The sequence below is a fragment of the Xiphophorus maculatus genome, chromosome 6, assembly GCF_002775205.1.
Source record: "Xiphophorus maculatus strain JP 163 A chromosome 6, X_maculatus-5.0-male, whole genome shotgun sequence".
NCBI classification, from domain to species: domain Eukaryota; kingdom Metazoa; phylum Chordata; class Actinopteri; order Cyprinodontiformes; family Poeciliidae; genus Xiphophorus; species Xiphophorus maculatus.
In genome coordinates, this window is record NC_036448.1 from 2,066,278 (window position 1) to 2,084,355 (window position 18,078).

Here is an 18,078-nt window from a genome sequence, read left to right on the forward strand (position 1 = left end):
TATTGGAGTTATAAGGTAAAACACATTCCATGGAATAAGTTTACTTCATTTTGCTTTAATTCTTCACCAGGGAAAATACGTTATTATTATTGTTTAGGATTGACATAGGTCTAAAATTAATTTTGGAATGGTGTTTGAAAGGGCTTCCTACTGGATTGCGCAGAGATGGAGCGGCCGAAGCTCCCAAGTCTTCGACGCAGTCGTCCGGGGTTCGATTATCGATTCTAGTACACTTAGTGCATTTCTTCTTTACATATTTCCAGTCTGATCAGCTTCAAATAAAGACCATTACTATCAGAAAGCTTTAAAACAGAAGGAGCTGTAAGGAAACGGGCCGATAATGGAACCATTCAGAGGATTCAATGCTGAATCCTGTGAATACTATACATTTAGAATCATAGACATGATGAAGCCTATTCTAAGATTAGAGTAGCCAATGTATCTCAACATATGTTCAAGAAGTTATAGTTATTTAAATGTATTGCCTAATGTTTTTGTATACATTCAATTGGTAATCTGGATTGATTTGAACATGTAAAGAAAAAAACATACTTTAATGCCGGAAGAGAGATCAGAATTGTTTCCAGCAGCTTTCTACAGAAGAAAAGGCCAGTTTCACTGTGTTACCGACATCCCGTAGTGTTTATGGGCTAATCTCTGTGTAAAACAGGGGGTTGATGAAGATTTACGCTCAAATTTATTTCAGGTGTCACCATTCCTCAGATTAGAACGTTAAAAAGAGTTTCATCTAACTGAACACTTACAACGGGGTTCAACTTGAGCGGTGCGCCTGGGAAAAAGTACCGATGTGTACTCTACCGGGAGCAACGTTCCTCCTTCCCGATCTGTGAGCCAGCTGCATCTTGTGTGGCTGTTTCGGCCATGGATTCAACCTTTAGCAGTCGCGAAACCTGTTTGACACTGAGCTAATAGCGTGTAATAACCGCTTTAAGGAGCTGTAGCCAAACTGGTAAGTGCTGGGGTAAATCTGAGCCTGCACCCAAATGAAGCTTGACTGGAATGGGTTTTCTCCGAAAGCGCTGCCGCTACTTAGCGGCTACCAGCTCTGGTAGCTAGCTAGTTAGCTTGAGAACGAAAGTGACAGAGGAGGAGAGTCCTGTCAAAACGGAGCGAAGGAGGAAAACTGATTAATTCCTGTTTCTCACAACTATGGCTGTCAGTGGTTACTGTGAAATGTAATATTGGTTCTGTTAAAAAAAAATCCGAACAGCCAACTATGTGTTCCCGGTGTTTTTCAAGATTTGCAATCTGAGAACAAAGCTCCATTGTAGGCTAGCTAACCAACAGACCCCGGTGTGGTTCTGTTCCAGCCGGGGTTTGCTGTACATTGATCCCAGATGTTAGCACATGTAAGACGGAGTGATCTCTGATATGTATAAATGTTTCGTTTTAAAAATGCATTTTTTTTAAATTATTTTTTGAAAAATCAACGTTAGAGACGCACTGCCTCCCATAAGGCTACACAATTAAGAGTTCTTAAAAACTATTTATGTTCTTTCTGTCAAATCTGGAGTCAAATATGTGAAGTCAGAAGAGTTGTTGTAGACCAGACTGACTGGTGACATCGGTGCAGATTGTCTCCACTGTGAATCAGTGTTTCTTGAGGAAGGGAACACTTCATAGCAGTCAGTCAACTGTAATTACCAACAGCAAGGTAAAACAGGAGCATTAGTGGGTCGGAGCCTCAGTTTTTCCCTACAGTTTGTGCGTCAGGCTGGTCTTACTCACATCTGAGTGAACTAGCTGATTTCAACTTACGAATGCAGTGCTTTATCTCCGTACATCAGCTGGATTTATCATGCATTATAATGTTCTGTTAACAGGTTACATTTTTGGGATCTGAAGTGCTGATCGGTGAATGCATAGAGGAAAGAAGGTAAAGCGTTTTGACAAGAAAGAGGGCATCTGGAAAAGGTAGAATATTTGTGAATCTCCTTGGGATTCAGTGAACATTGAGTTTGTTTACCCAATGCTCACTGGTTCTTGGTATTGTTGCTGCAGTTGTTGGACTGTGAGCATGATGGCTGTTGACGGCCTGTGGGACAGCACAGAGGTGGTGGAGATGGGCGACGTGCCGTCTCAGTTCTTTGTGGAGAAACACTCTTGGGAGGGCCTGCGTGACATCATCCACTGTAGCAGAAAATACTCGGGAATGATCGCCAACAAGGCCCCCCATGACTTCCAGTTTGTGCAGAAGACGGATGACAACGGGCCCCACTCCCACCGGCTGTACTACCTTGGTAAGTCTAACAACCCGGGATCAGCTTTGAGTTTGTGTTTTTTAAAATTTCTGTTTATGTGTTTTTTCTCTTTATTGAATTTTTTTTGTTTTTCTGGTCGCAATGTAATGTGGAAAAACAGTCATTCTGTTGTGTTTCATATTTTGACTTCAGTAGAGGAATTGCATTGAGGCTTTTCTTCTACTTGTTTCCAGGAATGCCTTACGGAAGCAGAGAGAACTCGTTACTCTACTCAGAAATCCCCAAGAAGGTCCGGAAGGAGGCGCTCTTAGTGTTGTCATGGAAACAGATGCTAGATCACTTCCAGGTGACTTTTCCATAAGGTTGAACAGTCTGCTCATAAAGTCTTAATTTTGCATTATATTTGATTTTCAGAGGAACTGTGGAACCATCAATAGAACAATTACAGTAAGAATACATGTACATTATATTACTGCCTACATATTCATGTCATCAACTTGCAACCTCCAAATTCATATAATAAAAACTCTATATTAAAATATAAATGATTTATAAATCCAAATGCAGTAGAAATACAAACCTTTTCCTCCCTACATATTCATAAACAGCCAATTTTACATAAATGTCCTTGCTTATCCTCAGTACCTTCACATCCTCACACATTCAGCCAACACACAAAAAATTGCAGATATAATAGTAATTCACTAACACATACACTCCCACACAAACATTCTCATCCTTTAAATCTGAGCGTTAAGAATGATCACATCTTTGATTTTTCTTTAGCCAAGATTTAGTCATGTGAACAAACTTTTTAAGTTCAGGTGTAGCGTTGTATGAAAAAGTGTTCTGACCAAATGAGGTTCTACAGTTCTGTTCTGACCTTTCTCTAATGACTCTGTAACTGTTTTGCCTTTGTATAAATGAGCGTAATGGATCATTAGCTAACTTTAAGAAAACATAAATTAGAAAAGCTTTCAAAAGTTTTGAAAGACCTCAGTGAAAACTGGAAATGTTGGAATAAACCAGTAAAAACCTGGGGCCTCATGCAGAAAAGAGTGCGCAGTTTTCACACCAAAACTTTGTGTACAGAAAAATTTAGAAAAGTGCGGCGCACAAAAAATATGTGTAAAACTGTGCTCATACACGTGGCTGTGCACCTTTCCTTTATACATCAAAATTTGCAGGAAGTAGAGCGCAGCTGCTGGTCCACCCTGTTGCCTCCTGTCACTTTGACCGGCGGAGGCTCTGCGTTTAATGAAGGAAGTGAGGCAACAAATGTCTTTGAGGTGGATTTATTTGGGAGCTCCAAATCTTCATTACACCAGCACCCTTCCCTCGTAAGTGAAACAAAGAAGCTGACATTTATACCTGAGGCAAGTTCCAACACTTACACCAGGTAAAGGGGTGATCCAAAAAGAAAAGACAAACAAACACTACTTACACAAACCCAACAATAAATGATCCAACAAATATTTACATGCATGCAAATTATTAAAATTAAACTAATCTAAAGTCAATCAAAAGTAAATATAACTAAATATAAATCCTCAGAGTATTCCCCCTCTTAATGGAAGTTGGTATGCTCCAGGAGCATTCGTCTCCCTCTCTGATCCACCTTGCTGAGACACACCCAGAAAGGCAAATACTCAATTAACTCAAATTGAACTAATCTAAATCAAAACGAACTGACATTTCCCCCTCTCTCCCACATTCTCCGAACAGGAAAGATGGCCAGTCTCCCCCCCACAAAGAATGTTCACCAAATGTCACAATATAACTAAACAAAAACTAATACAAACACATTTGAACTGAAAACAACATAATATCAATAATCAACATGGGATGGAACCCATGGTCTCCATCACACCTCCATAAATACATATGTAAATCAGTATAAATACCCAAAAGTCTGCCACCATGTGAAGCAATAACCATGGCAATGTCCTTGTTTGTAGCAGTATAAGTATTTATAATAATAATAATAATAATTATATATATTATTTAAAAGGTGCTTTCAGGGAACATAAGGTAACCTCACATAAATAAAAGTAATAAATTTTAAAGAAAGGAAAAACAAATCCAAATAATAATATAAAGGAAATAAAGAGATCGCGCAAATGCCTGTTTGAACAGCAGAGCGTTCAGCCGGGATTTAAAGACAGACAGAGAGTCATTTGAGTGGGTAAAATGGACGATTATTACAAGTAGTGGAATCATGTGCATAAGTTGTACATTTACAGAATAGAGATGCTTTCTGTCCAGAAAGGCGCATTCACAAAGCTGGCGGCTCCACTGAAGGATTACTGCAGCTGGACTGGTACCGGTACTGCACGGCTCCTTCTATAAGTTCTGCTCAGAGCTCCAGGATAATCAGTCTGGATTAATCTAAACACTAATAAACCATCATCAACTTTTCCCAGCAGATCAATATGATCAATCGCTCCCTCTGGATCCTTTCATTGGCGATGTTTTCCATCAGAGCATAAGCGCTCCACACTTGGCGACTCACCTTTATGCAGCTACTTAAACGCGTGTGATTGTCTACACACCTCCATCACCTTAAAAATAATCAAACCTGTTTGGAGTTAATCTGCTGATCCAACCATGTTTTATTTTTATTTTTTTGCGAGAATGAAAGCAAACTACGTATGAAGCAAACTTTCAAAGAAACAATTCAGTAGCGAACTGAAAAGGAGCTTACTTTTAGCTTCCTCCTGCGTCTCCTAGGCAACTCCGCACCAAGGGGCTTACTCTCGAGAGGAGGAGCTGCTGAGAGAGCGGAAGCGTTTGGGAGCGTTTGGGATCACGTCGTATGACTACCACGATAAGATGGGCCTGTTCCTGTTCCAGGCCAGCAACAGTCTCTTCTACTGTCAAGATGGAGGCAACAACGGCTTCATCGTGAGTACATTGCTTCCATTTAACTTAAAGAACTATTATTACATCTGCATCATGCAGCCACAAACTTTCGTCTTTTTTTTTTTTTTTAAGTTTTAAGCGATGGACCAACACAAAGCAGCACACAGCTCAGGGAAATGATACATGGTTTTCAAAATCCAGTAGAAATGAAAATCTAAAAACCTCCTAAATAAAATGCAGATTACTTTCAAGTCTTAATAATAAACACAAATAACAAGAGAAAATAAAGAATGCAGTTGTCAAATGATGACTTAGTTTATTAAAAAGCAATCCAGACCAGCCTGCACATGTGTAATGAAGATACACTGCCTGGCCAAAAAAAAGTCGCCACCTGGATTTAACTAAGCAAATAGGTACAAGCCTCCTATTGGATAAGTACTGCATAGGCGATTATCTTTCAACTGGCAACAAGTTATTTAACCCCACCTGATGCAATGAGTAACTCCTCATTTCTTAAACAACCATGGCAAAAGACACATCCTGTGGTCGTGGAAAAGACGTTAGTCTGTTTAAGAAGGGTCAAATCATTGGCATGCATCAAGCAGAGAAAACATCTAAGGAGATTGCAGAAACTACTAGAATTGGGTTAAGAACTGTCCAACGCATCATTAAAAACTGGAAGGATGGTGGGGAACCATCGTCTTCCAGGAAGAAATGTGGTCGGAAAAAAATCCTGAATGATCGTGATCGGCGATTACTTAAACGTTTGGTCAAATCAAATCGAAGAAAAACAACAGCAGAACTCAGGAGTATGTTTAATTGTGAACGCAAAAGCATTTCCACGCGCACAATGCGAGTGGAAGGGGTTGGGATTGAACAGCTGTGTAGCCATAAGAAAACCTCTAATCAGTAAGGCTAACCAGAAAAAAAGGCTTCACTTTGCTAGGGAGCATAAAGATTGGACTCTGGAGGAATGGAAGTGGGTCATGTGGTCTGATGAGTCCAGATTTACCCTGTTCCAGAGTGATGGGCACATCAGGGTAAGAAGAGAGGCTGGTGAAGTGATGCACCCATCATGCCTAGTGCCTACTGTACAAGCCTGTGGGGGCAGTGCTATGATCTGGGGTTGCTGCAGTTGGTCAGGTCTAGGTTCAGCAACATTGTGTGCCCAAAGAATGAGGTCAGCTGACTACCTGAATATACTGAATGACCAGGTTATTCCATCAATGGATTTTGTCTTCCCAAATGAACGGGCACATTCCAAGATGACAATGCCAGGATTCATCGGGCTCACATTGTGAAAGAGTGGTTCAGGGAGCATGAGACATCTTGGCCACCACAGAGTCCAGACCTTAACCCCATTGAGAATCTTTGGGATGTGCTGGAGAAGGCTTTGCGCAGTGGTCAGACTCTCCCATCATCAATACAAGATCTTGGTGAAAGATTAATGCAACACTGGATGGAAATAAATCTTGTGACACTGCGGAAGCTTATTGAAACAATGCCACAGCGAATGCGGGCTGTAATCAAAGCTAAAGGCGGTCCAACAAAATATTAGAGAGTGTGACCATTTTTTGGTGGCGACTTTTTTTTGGCCAGGCAGTGTATTTCCCCCTGTGCCCAACAACTGGTTGTTCTACCCTGTGCAGTGACAGAAAAGGTTTTCCAACAGCTGCGTCTCTTAAATCAGTGTGTTTCAAGGTGGAGGCCACCAGAGGGCGCTATGGAGGCGCTATACTTTCTGAGCATTAGAGACGCTCAGAAAGTTGGAGGGAAGATGAGAAAAAAGCTGGAATCCAATACATTTGGTAATATGTTGTGACATCAACATCAGATTAATAAAGTCATAATATATTACCTGATAAAAAAATTTCCACCACAGAAAACCCCAGCATCATCAATGTCATGATGACTTCCTGAAGGCAAATCTAACGCCTTATCTTTCTTTCAGAAAGATAAAGCATTGTTAAAGACAGAGGCCCAATTTCAAGGTGTTAAATTATGAAGTCAAATTTCTCTTAAGTCATGTTTGACATATATAGTATTTTTATAACAACTGAAGTTAACATAGCATTTAGCTTGTGCTATAACATGGTACTATGTGTCTGGTAAATACATAATACTGTCCCTTTAAGGCCCATCCATATATTGCGGCATCCATTATTACTTTTCCAGCATCCCTCTTTGTGATACATGCGTTCTTCTGCAGGTCACTTTGGGTTGGGTTTTGACATCATTCAGTAGTTTGAATGACCTCGCAAAAAAAAAAAAAAGTCAGTAAACCTTGGACTTGAGCATCAGGACTGTGAACGCAGTCTAGATTCTCTGTGTCTGCAGCGTGGTTCTGACCAGTGAGTCATCAGTACTACAAAAGGAATTACCAACAGTTTGTAAATACTGTTGGTAATTATATTAAGTTTTGCTAAATCATCCACTGTGAACAGGCCTTTTGGCTCAGACTGCTTATCTGTTTCAGCAGTCTGCCCCAGTAAAACCAGTGGAAATAAAGAGCCAGTGCTCAGGCACCCGCATGGACCCCAAGATCTGCCCCGGACACCCAGATTTTATAGCCTTCATTAACAACAATGACCTGTGGATAGCCAACATCAAGACGGGAGAGGAGCGCAGGCTGACATACTGCCACAAAGGTTTGGGACTTTTCTGTCTGATCGTTGGTTTCATGTGCTTCAAGTGACAATCACAAAGACAACAGACGACATGCACCTGCTGTTCTCTCTGTTTATTTGTTTGTAAGGAAGAAAAATGGACAGTTTTTAACTCAGATTGTGCCAAAGAAAGAAACAATAGCATGATGAAATGGAGATTATCTTAGCTATTTTTTTTAGAATTAAAAGTTACTTTTCAACAGAACAATTTCTACTGAACTGAATTCTCTCCCCTTTGTAATCCCTGCGTCATCTCCCAGGTTTGGACAACGTCAAAGAGGACCCCAGATCTGCAGGTGTAGCAACGTTTGTCATCCAGGAGGAGTTTGACCGTTTCACTGGTTACTGGTGGAGTCCATTTGCAGCAGCAGGTCAGCGCTGAAATCTCAGCCAGTCTGCGAAGCTGTGTCAGGTTCTTTTCACAATGGCTTCTGCCTTGTTTGTTCCTGTAGATCCTGATGGGGGGAAAACGTTGCACCTTCTGTATGAGGAGGTGGATGAGACCGAAGTAGAAATTATTCATGTTCCGTCTCCGGCTCTGGAGGAGAGGAAAGCAGATGCATACCGATATCCTCGCACAGGTCAATCCCAGCCTTTGTGTGTGTGTGTGTGGGTGTTGTTTTTCTTTTTTTTACTTTTATTTTTTATTTGAAGTCATTTAATGTTCTAATATTAAACGTGTGTCTATCCATGTGCATAGGTAGTAAAAATCCCCAGGCTACTCTAAAACTGGCAGAGATCAGGATGGACCATCAAGGAAAAGTGGGTTACTTTTCATCTGTTCATGTTGGAATTCATCTGATCGAATATTTAATTTTACAAATATGTGTCTGGGTGTGTGTGTGTGTGTGTGTGGGCGTGCGTGTGTGTGGGGTATGCGTGCGTGTGGGTGGATGGGTGTGCTTCAGATTATTAGCACACAAGATAAAGAGCTGGTCGTCCCATTTAGCACCTTGTTTCCTGGAACAGAATACATTGCCAGAGCAGGATGGACGATAGACGGAAAATAGTAAGTGGAATTGAAAAGGTTTTGGTGTGTTGTTATCTATATGATGCCAAGAAAGAAAGTAAAGTGTTTGTGTGTGATGAGTCCTATTCCAATATACCGTACTTTGCAAAACCATTTACAGTTAGCGCTCTCTACAGCAGAGCTAACGGAAACTGTGGCTGATTTTCAGATCTTTGTGTGGGTAGTTCAGATTGGTGGGTAATATCGGTTTCACATGTATTGGTCCATCACCAGTAATCCAAAATTAAGGAAATTAGGGCTGATTTATTGGTGCACCCCTAGTGAGGAATTTACTTTATATTGATATTAGCTGTGTTTTAAGATGTGTTCTTTAAAGCTGCAATATGTAACTTTTTTTTATCCATCCGTTCATCCATTTTCTCACACCCTTATCCTATTGGGAGTGCTGGTGTCTATCTCCAGCTGTCAACTGTCACTATGACTATACAGATTATATACAATTGTGTACTATACCGTGACAACCTAGTGACAGTTTCAACAAATATATATTTAAAAAATTTCTAAAAGTTACATCTTGCAGCCTTAAGAGTTTCTCCCAGCATAAAAACTTTGCTGTGTTTGGTGCCAGCGGTTGGGCAGTGCTGCTGGACCGCAGCCAGAGGAAGCTGCAGCTTGTTCTGCTGCCTCCAGCGCTCTTCATCCCCGTCACAGAAGACTCCACCCTGAGGCAGGACAGTCTGGAGGCTGTGCCCAGCTGCACTCAGCCATACATCATTTATGAGGAGGCCACTGACGTCTGGATAAATGTGAAAAGATTTTTCTACGCTGCTCGATTGACATGTGATTGGAGTCGTTTTATAGTTTTACACAGTTTTGTCTTTAATTTTGCAGGTTCATGATATATTCTATCCTTTTATTCAAACAACAGAAGATGAGTTTACTTTCATTTGGGTAAATGAGTCTAAAACAGGCTTCAGCCACCTCTATAAAATCACCTCACTGTTACAGCCAGGCTACCACCACTGGACAGAGGAATACCATCATGTGGAGGGTGAGAAAAAATGTTTCTGCATTACTCAAAAATAGATCAGCAAAAAGTAGTCAGTGTTTGCTCTTCAATTAAGTCAACAGATTCTTCTTTTTTTTTTACAGGAAATTTTAAATGTGCAATCAAGGAGGAGGTTACGTTGACCAGTGGAGAATGGGAAGTTCTGTCCAGACATGGTTCAAAGGTAAACGCTTCAGGGAAAACTGTGTAAATGCTTCTGGGAGTTTGACTTCCTGATTTTAACATATAAATAGAAACAGTAACACTTTATTTGAAGGGGTGTGCATAAGACTGACATGACACTGTCATAAACATGACATAACAGTCATGAACATGAAGTAGTCTTTATGAATGAATGTCATTTACCAAATGGCCTTATGACTGAAGGTCATTTTTTAAATGACACTTTTAATGCAAAGTTCCATTAAAAGTCCATTAAAAGTGTAAACTTTGCATTAAAAGTCTCATTATTTACTGAATGACCTTCATGACAACAGATGTAAACATTCATAAAGACTTCTTTGTGTTCATAACAGGTGTTATGTTATATTTATGACAGTGTCATATCAGTCTTATATGTTAAAATCAGGAAGTCGGACTAAAAAACATTCGGTCCTCAGCACATTTTATATTAGTAAATCAAACCTCAAATAAACAACAACACATGCGCCATGCCATTGTGGTGCATAAAATGCCAAGTCCAGTCAAGTTCATTTGTATTGTACATTTCAGTAACAAGGCAGTTCAAAGTGCTTTACATCAGAAAAACACAAAAATCAACAATTGAAACATTATACATTTCAAAGTGCTGTCATTACATGTCAAAATGTTAGTGTTTCATTTATTATGGTACAAAAGTAACTCTAAACATGTGAGTTTAGAGATAAGAACCTAATATTTGTGGGGTTCTTCTAGATGATTATATGTTTTATAAGTGCTTCCCATTGGCTGTCTCATCATTCCCTTTACTCTTTCTAGCTTCCTGCTTTTTCCTGCTGCTGTAAGCTTTCTCTCCCTGTTCTCTTATTAGATTTGGGTGAATGAAGGAACCAAGCTGGTATATTTCCAGGGCACCAGGGACACGCCGTTGGAGCACCACCTGTATGTGGTCAGCTATGAGTCTCCGGGCGACGTGGTCAGACTAACCAAGCCTGGATTCTCTCACTGCTGCTCTGTTAGTCAGGTACTTTTTCACTTGTGTCTTTACTTGCACTCTGAGATATTTGCTCATGCCACTACTCTGGCTTCCACTCCATACCAGCCTTCTCATTACTAATGTCGCTTCCTCTCTGACGTTTCTCTCTCCCCTTTCAGAACTTTGATTTTTTTGTGAGCCACTACAGTAACGTGAGCACACCTCCATGTGTTCACTTGTACAAGCTGACCAGCTTAGAAGATGAGCCCCTGCGAGTGGTTCCAGAGTTCTGGGCCAGCTTGATGGAACCACCAGGTACAGAACAGCAGCATAGCTAAAGCAAACCAGATCCGTTCACCAGCTTCCAAGGATTCATTGTTGCAGAAGAAATGAGCCAATGAGCAAAGAATGTATAAACTTCAAAATTATGTCACTAGGTTAGATTTTGATATCAGCATGGGTTACTAGTTACCCAAACTTCAGTGAGATTTTCATGTTAAAAGAAATGCCGCTGTTATTAGGAATGTCCTAATTGGGATGCTCCTTCCTTGCTTTGCGTTGATCATGGTCTTCCAGGTTGCCCTGGAGATTACAACCCACCGGAGATTTTTGACTTTCCGGGGAAGTCGGGCTTCCAGCTGTATGGGATGGTGTACAAACCTCACAACCTGCAGCCTGGCAGGAAACACCCAACTGTTCTGTTTGTGTACGGTGGCCCTCAGGTTTGTAGGCACGATCACTTTAAGACAACTAAGAAAATGGGGAATTCATTTCCAGAATGTCTGTGATTGGGTGTGTTCAGGTGCAGCTGGTTAACAACTCTTTCAAGGGGATGAAGTACCTCCGTCTCAACACGCTGGCTTCTCTCGGCTATGCTGTGGTCGTCATTGATGGAAGGGGTTCCTGTCAGAGGGGCCTGGAATTTGAGGGAGCTCTGAAAAACAAAATGGTAGACTGAGATACTGACACCAAGCTTGAATATAAATGCAACTGTTTGAACTGAAAACAAAGCTGCAATAAACAACTCAACTTGAACTGTCCAGGGTCAGGTGGAGATAGAGGACCAGGTGGAGGGTCTGCAGTACGTGGCTGAGAAGTTTAATTTTGTGGACCTGAGTCGTGTTGCCATTCATGGCTGGTCGTATGGCGGTTTCCTCTCTCTGATGGGCCTCATCCAGCGACCCAACATCTTCAAGGTTAGCAAGTCCTGAAAGAGTTTCTGTTTTGATGTTAGCACTGTTACTTCTGTCTCTTAGTGCTAATTGTTGAAACCACATTTTAGTTTTCATACCCACAGCAATTTTTAACATTTTGCCATGTTACGACCACAAACTTCAATGTATTTATTGTGATTTTATATTATATTCTATATACACTACGGCTGCAACAGATAATTATTTTAGTAATTAAGTATTCTATCAATTATTATAACAGCCAGATAAAATCTTGGCTCTTTCTGCTGATTATTTTTAACATTTTTTATTTAGCCATTTAAACCTATTTCATACAATATTAGTAATGGATAGATAATTCAATTCCTTTTCTTAAAGGGACAGTAATATGTGTTTTCCAGCCGTATAGTATATTTTTTTAGCACAATCAAGTAATTATGTCATGTCAAGCATGACTTAAAAGAAATTAGATTTTGTACTTGGGGCGCTGCGGTGGCGCTCAACCCACATACGGAGGTCTCAGTCCCAACATGGGTTTGAGTCCCAGCCCCAACTTCATGACCTTTGTTGCATGTCTTCCCCCTCTCCATCAACCTGATTCCTGTCTGACCACTATCAAATAAAAAATAAAGGCCATTTCAGCTGATAAAATCTTTAAAAAATAATAATCAGACTTTGCAATTTAATGCCTTGAATTGGGCTTCTTTCTCTTTAAGAAGCTCCTGCTCTGTCCGATACCTGCCTTTAGGAAGTCATCACACCAACATTCCTCTATTAAGCGTTTTCAAATGTTCAGTGAAGCACTAGACTGAGAAATAGTTAATATAATAAACTCAACAGGTGCACAGTTCCACCTGATGTTTGCTAATTGTTGATTCAAAGAAGAAAAAAAGATTGATCTAAAATGTAAATGTTTTTTTTTATACATTTTTGACTTTCAGTTCTGAGTGTGTTTTTTCTGCAAATGGGCTGTTTTGAGTCTGGATTTAAAACTGGATTTATCATGTTTTGTGTGTTATTTTGATTGTTGTTTTGGATTTGAACTTGTATCTAGCCATGAGTTTCATGAATGTTCACACTATTACACTATTACCAACATACTCCAGGTAATGTTGACTTTGTTACTAAATTAGCTGATTATTAACTTCCATGTTTGTATTGAAGCTGCTCTCTCCAACCACATGGTGTCAGTGTTGAGCAGTAAATGATCATCAGCTTGAATTAGAGAATTGCCAATAGTTCTTTTCTAAGCTTGTTATTTTCAAAGCTGGAAGGTGAGTTTGTAAATGTGGATTTAAAGCTATGAACCCAGTTTCTCTTTCTAAAGATTTTGCTCTGTTAACACACACAGCTGATTTCGAGAAATTTTCCTAACTAAGCAAGCGTTTGATGCTAGATTCCTTTCCGTTTTGCTGCAGTTGGCTATCGCTGGCGCCCCGGTGACCGTGTGGATGGCCTACGACACAGGCTACACGGAGCGCTACATGGATGTGCCTGAGAACAACCAGCAGGGCTATGAGGAGGGCTCAGTGGCTCTGCATGTGGACAAGCTGCCTAGCGAGTCAGTACACAGCACACACCGTCTGCCTGCCCCGACTTAGCACAGTGATGTTCTTCATGATTGTTCCTGACTGCAGGATGCTTGTTTTGAAATGTGATTTATGCTTTTAAAGTGCATGCAGAAAAGACAGTTTGAACATTTACCTTCTCCTAGATCTCTGTCTGCACTCCAGATTATTTTAGAGTTAAAAGAGCTGAAAATATCAAACGAAGCTATTAGCAGCTTGAAGTGCAGGATTTTGAAATTATTTTTATTGAATTATTTCACCAGTTAGCTACAGTAGAAATCTGTCATATTAGAGACAAACCAGGATAGAACAGGATTTTTTTTACTTGGAGCTTGAAGGAGTGTGATCTGACAGACAACATGTTAGAGCACCGCTCTCGGATTCTAAAGTCAGAGTGAAGTATTTGAACTATTTTGAAACGTCTCTGTGAGTCCGTTAGGACCCAACATCCAGCGCGCCCTGTGGAACTTGCTCATCTTAACCTGCTCTTCCTCACAGGCCCAACCGTTTGCTGATCCTCCACGGCTTTTTAGATGAGAATGTGCACTTTTTCCACACCAACTTCCTGGTGTCCCAGATAATCCGAGCTGGGAAGCCCTACCAGCTTCAGGTCAGTGTCATGTGTTGATTTAGCTCACTGTGGCTTACAGCAAATGAAAATCCAGATTTGTTTGTCAAAATTTACAACCTCAGTTGACCAAATTCTTCACAACATCACATGTAGATAAATGAAAAAGCAAAAACTAAAATTAAGTTTGGTAAAAATAATTTAAAAAAAAAATAAAATTGGCAGAAAATCCCAAAAACCAATAATATGAACATAAAACAAGTTGTTTTGTTGCAATACAAAAAGAGAGATTTTTCTTATTTGAAACTACTTTAGATCATGCCTCATTGGCTGATTTCTAAACTCGTCCTGCTTTTCCACATGATTGGTATTAGAGGTCAGAGGTCATCTCTTTGTTATGTCTTGTCTTCATTCCTTAAGAAAATGATCACTGCATGAGACTGATGAGAGAGGATTTCAAAAGTCCACTATTATGCTTCCTTAAACAAGCAAGGATACGTCTGTGGCCTATACAAAACATGTTCATTACATTTAATACATAAAATCATTGTCAGATATTGAGATTTCACCCAATCAGTTCTGCCTGTGTTGAACCCATTAAGGAATGCGATGTCTTAGTGCTACATCACCTTATGCAAATGAGCTGCTGCTGGCCATGCCCTAATAACTGTGCAGGCCACCAAACTGTAAATGTTGTGGGTCAGAAATCCTTTTTTTCTGTTTATGTCATATTTAGGGCTGTAAATGCAAACACGTGATTTATCTGAATATTTGAACATGTTAATATTACATAATACAGATTAATCAAACTACCTATTATGACCTAAAAGCCTCTCTCCCACTGAGGGTTACCTCGTTCACAGCAATGCATTATGGGACAGACGCACTGTGAGCGACAAACAGCAGCAAAGTTTTCTGTGACAACAGTCAGCAACAAAAGTTGAACATTTTTCAACTTTCTTGTGTTGCGTCACCAGCCTGCATGTTCATATCTACATGTAGTAGCTCTACATTTCTCATGTAGGAGTTATGGTGGTCACTCAGCTGGATGAGAACCAGAGACTGTCGCCTCGTCACACAAGTTCCATAGAGAATGATTAGAGAGGAACGTTTCTAAATGAACATCTAAAACAACATGACTTCCTTTAAACATTCATGAATATGAAAACTGAGAATCTTCAGACATGTTTTGGTTTGAGATGATAAAACATTTCAAAAAATGTTTTATCATCTCAAAAAATGAGATATGTTTAAAGCAGTGTTTCCCAACACTGGTCCTCAAGGCACACTGCCCTGCATGTTTTAGGTATTTCCTTGCTTCAGTCCAGCTGATTTCAATTGATGACTGATTAACAGGCGTTTGTTGAACTGCAATCAGTTGAATCAGGCACATTAAAGCAGGGAAACCTCTAAAACATGTAGGACAGTGTGCCTTGAGGACCAGGGTTGGGAAACACTGGTTTAAAGGAATATGGCTTCCAATATGACTTCATATTCCTGACTTCCTTTATGCTTAAAGGAAGTCAGGAATATGACTGAAAATCCCCCAAAACAATAATATAACATTCCATTATTTAAACATTCCATGAATGTTTAAAGGAAGTCTTATTCCTGACTTCCTTTAAACATTGATGAATATAAAAACCTGGAAAACTGAGAATCTTCAGACATGTTTTGGCTTGAAATGATAAAACATTTTTTGAAAATGTGCATACAGCAGCAATTTGATGTGGGCTTTAGGGGCAATTGCCCAGGGCGCCATCAGGAAGTGGTGGAGCACCCAGGAACTAGAGATAAAATATATCTTATCTGTCATGCTGAACATGTTTTCTACTGCTTGTATCCATGTGTGGTGAAGTAAGTTTCCATTAGTTGCTGTTGAATACTGACAGACCACATTGCCTTCTTTCTGCTACAAAAAGGAAATCAGATAATGTCTTGCATTTTAATTGGTTGGAGAGCGGCAGGCTCTCCAACCAATTAAAGGAGGAGGAGGAGCTTACCCAGGGCACCATTCCTGTCAGAAGCACAACTGTGTGCATGTTTATATTTCAGGCTTATAAAGTTAAATATAGTGATTCATTGTGATTAATCACAGTGCCAGAGTGCGATTAATCTGATTATATTTTTTAAATACTAGTAATATTCAAACTTTTTGATCAACTAAACTTGGGCTTTACTGTATTTATTTCTTGTATTTGTTTAACAAATGCAGCTATGCTTTGCTGCATCTGTGTTGCTGAGATGAAGTTCTCTCTGATGTGTTCTTGTCGCTCTGCTTCATTATTGCAGGTTTACCCCAACGAGCGGCACAGCATTCGCTGCCCTGAGTCTGGGGAGCACTACGAGATCATGCTGCTGCACTTTCTACAACAATACCTCTAAAGCCAGACTGTGGGCCTCCAGATCACCCCGTCTTTATTCTCTGTGTCCTCCTGTTGCCAGTTTGTCACCCAGGAGCAGCAGCCATGTTTCTCATGTCGTTTCACTCTGCAGCTCTACTGTTTTTCTCCCCCGTCCTCCTGTGCCAGTAGGACTGAGCGTCTAGTCCAACCTGGAAGCAGAACAACAATCAGCAGTTTGCGTCACACTAAGTCACGTTTTCTAGCCCAATGTGGTTTTCTTTTCCTGCCCTCCAAACTGCTCAGTAGGAAGTGGGACGCAAATGGAATCTTTACACGTATTTACTGGCATGAACTCTCACACTGCACATACACACATCCCACTTCCTTTTCCACATACACACACATTTTGACTAAGGAACATGCAGTCTGAATAACACCAGAGAAAGGAAGAAGATCGATGCTCTTCCTGTATCCACCTGTTTTAACTATTTGTTGTTTAGAATAAAATATTTTTATGAATTTTTATTCCTTTTTTTTTTCTAACTGCCGACTGATGGAAGCTACTCATTGATACCTTTGTCTCCTCTCACATTATGTTGCTAAAGATGTCTGCTTGCCTTCTTTCTATATAATTTATATTTGCCAAAAGTACCTCTTGACTCTTGATCATGCTGGTATTTCTTTTCTTTTTTTTTTTACTGCAATAAAGACAACAGGAGGGGGAGCAGCAAAGTCTTACAGCCGCTTTGTACCACCTGAAATCCAGTTTGTACATGACGATGAATAAATGAATGAATGGGTCACATGCTTTTTGGTTGTGTGGTCTAGTTCAGCCTGGTTCAGACAGCAGCTGGGAAGGACGTGACCTGCAAGTTCTATGGAAACCAGTTGCTGGGTTTTACCGTGTGTATCAGCACATAGGAAAAATCATCTAAACTACCAGATACTACAGTTATTTAAAATCTAATGGTGAGATTGTACAATGTCATGATTTAGCATAGATTAAAAGAAACAGGACAAATAAGTTCACCCATGTTTTAGTGGTTTTTAGAACAACCTTTAGGAATGTTTAGAGCTACACTTGTCTCTGAGATGATGAGGAGAAATGTTTACACATTTCATTTTGCAACATTGCATCTGCTCAGTGAGCTTTGAGGTCCCACTGCAGAATTGATCTGAGATCTGGAGTTTGGATCATTTAGGGACTGATGTGTTTTTTTTGTTTTGTTTTTTTTTTTAGCCATTTTGCTTTAAGTTTCTTAGTGTGACTGGGATCCTGCTAAGGATGACAATTAGCAAATGTTATTGAAAAGACGATTTATTTCAGAAACTTTCACTAAGTCAAATACATTATATAAACTAACTACACAGCCGGCTCTTTAAAATACAGTTTTAAATTTTTTTCATTTTTATAACATTTTTTTATAAAATTTTGTATTTTCAATACAAATCTTTACAGTTACAATTTTACAAAAAATCATACAATTTCTGTACAAACTACAAAAAAAGACCACCCTTATTA

General features: G+C 39.9%; 1 protein-coding gene across 2 annotated transcripts; it reads left to right on the forward strand.

Annotated features, from left to right (window-relative positions):
* The first annotated feature begins 831 nt into the window (after positions 1-831).
* dpp9 (dipeptidyl peptidase 9) lies at positions 832-17,359 on the forward strand. 2 transcript variants are annotated; one of them, XM_023335964.1, is made up of 21 exons: positions 832-970; positions 1,845-1,935; positions 2,023-2,261; positions 2,456-2,568; positions 4,953-5,126; positions 7,561-7,732; positions 8,011-8,121; positions 8,203-8,331; positions 8,451-8,512; positions 8,659-8,759; positions 9,349-9,526; positions 9,612-9,771; positions 9,873-9,952; positions 10,799-10,951; positions 11,083-11,218; positions 11,480-11,625; positions 11,706-11,852; positions 11,947-12,099; positions 13,494-13,636; positions 14,142-14,253; positions 16,504-17,359. In XM_023335964.1, exons 2-21 carry the CDS (start codon positions 1,880-1,882, stop codon positions 16,594-16,596), a joined length of 2,658 nt encoding a protein of 885 aa, XP_023191732.1. In that variant the 5' UTR covers positions 832-970; positions 1,845-1,879; the 3' UTR covers positions 16,597-17,359. The 2 variants fall into 2 exon arrangements, with proteins under 2 accessions (XP_023191732.1, XP_023191733.1); XM_023335965.1 differs by having other exon boundaries at positions 7,564-7,732.
* Positions 17,360-18,078: the final 719 nt, after the last annotated feature.

Coding starts and splice junctions, on each gene's coding strand:
- dpp9 (XM_023335964.1), top strand. CDS start 1,880: ATGCATAGAGGAAAGAAGGTAAAGCGTTTTGACAAGAAAGAGGGCATC. Junction 9,527..9,611: donor CCACTGACGTCTGGATAAAT/GTGAAAAGATTT, acceptor TTAATTTTGCAG/GTTCATGATATATTCTATCC. Junction 9,772..9,872: donor GGAATACCATCATGTGGAGG/GTGAGAAAAAAT, acceptor TTTTTTTTACAG/GAAATTTTAAATGTGCAATC.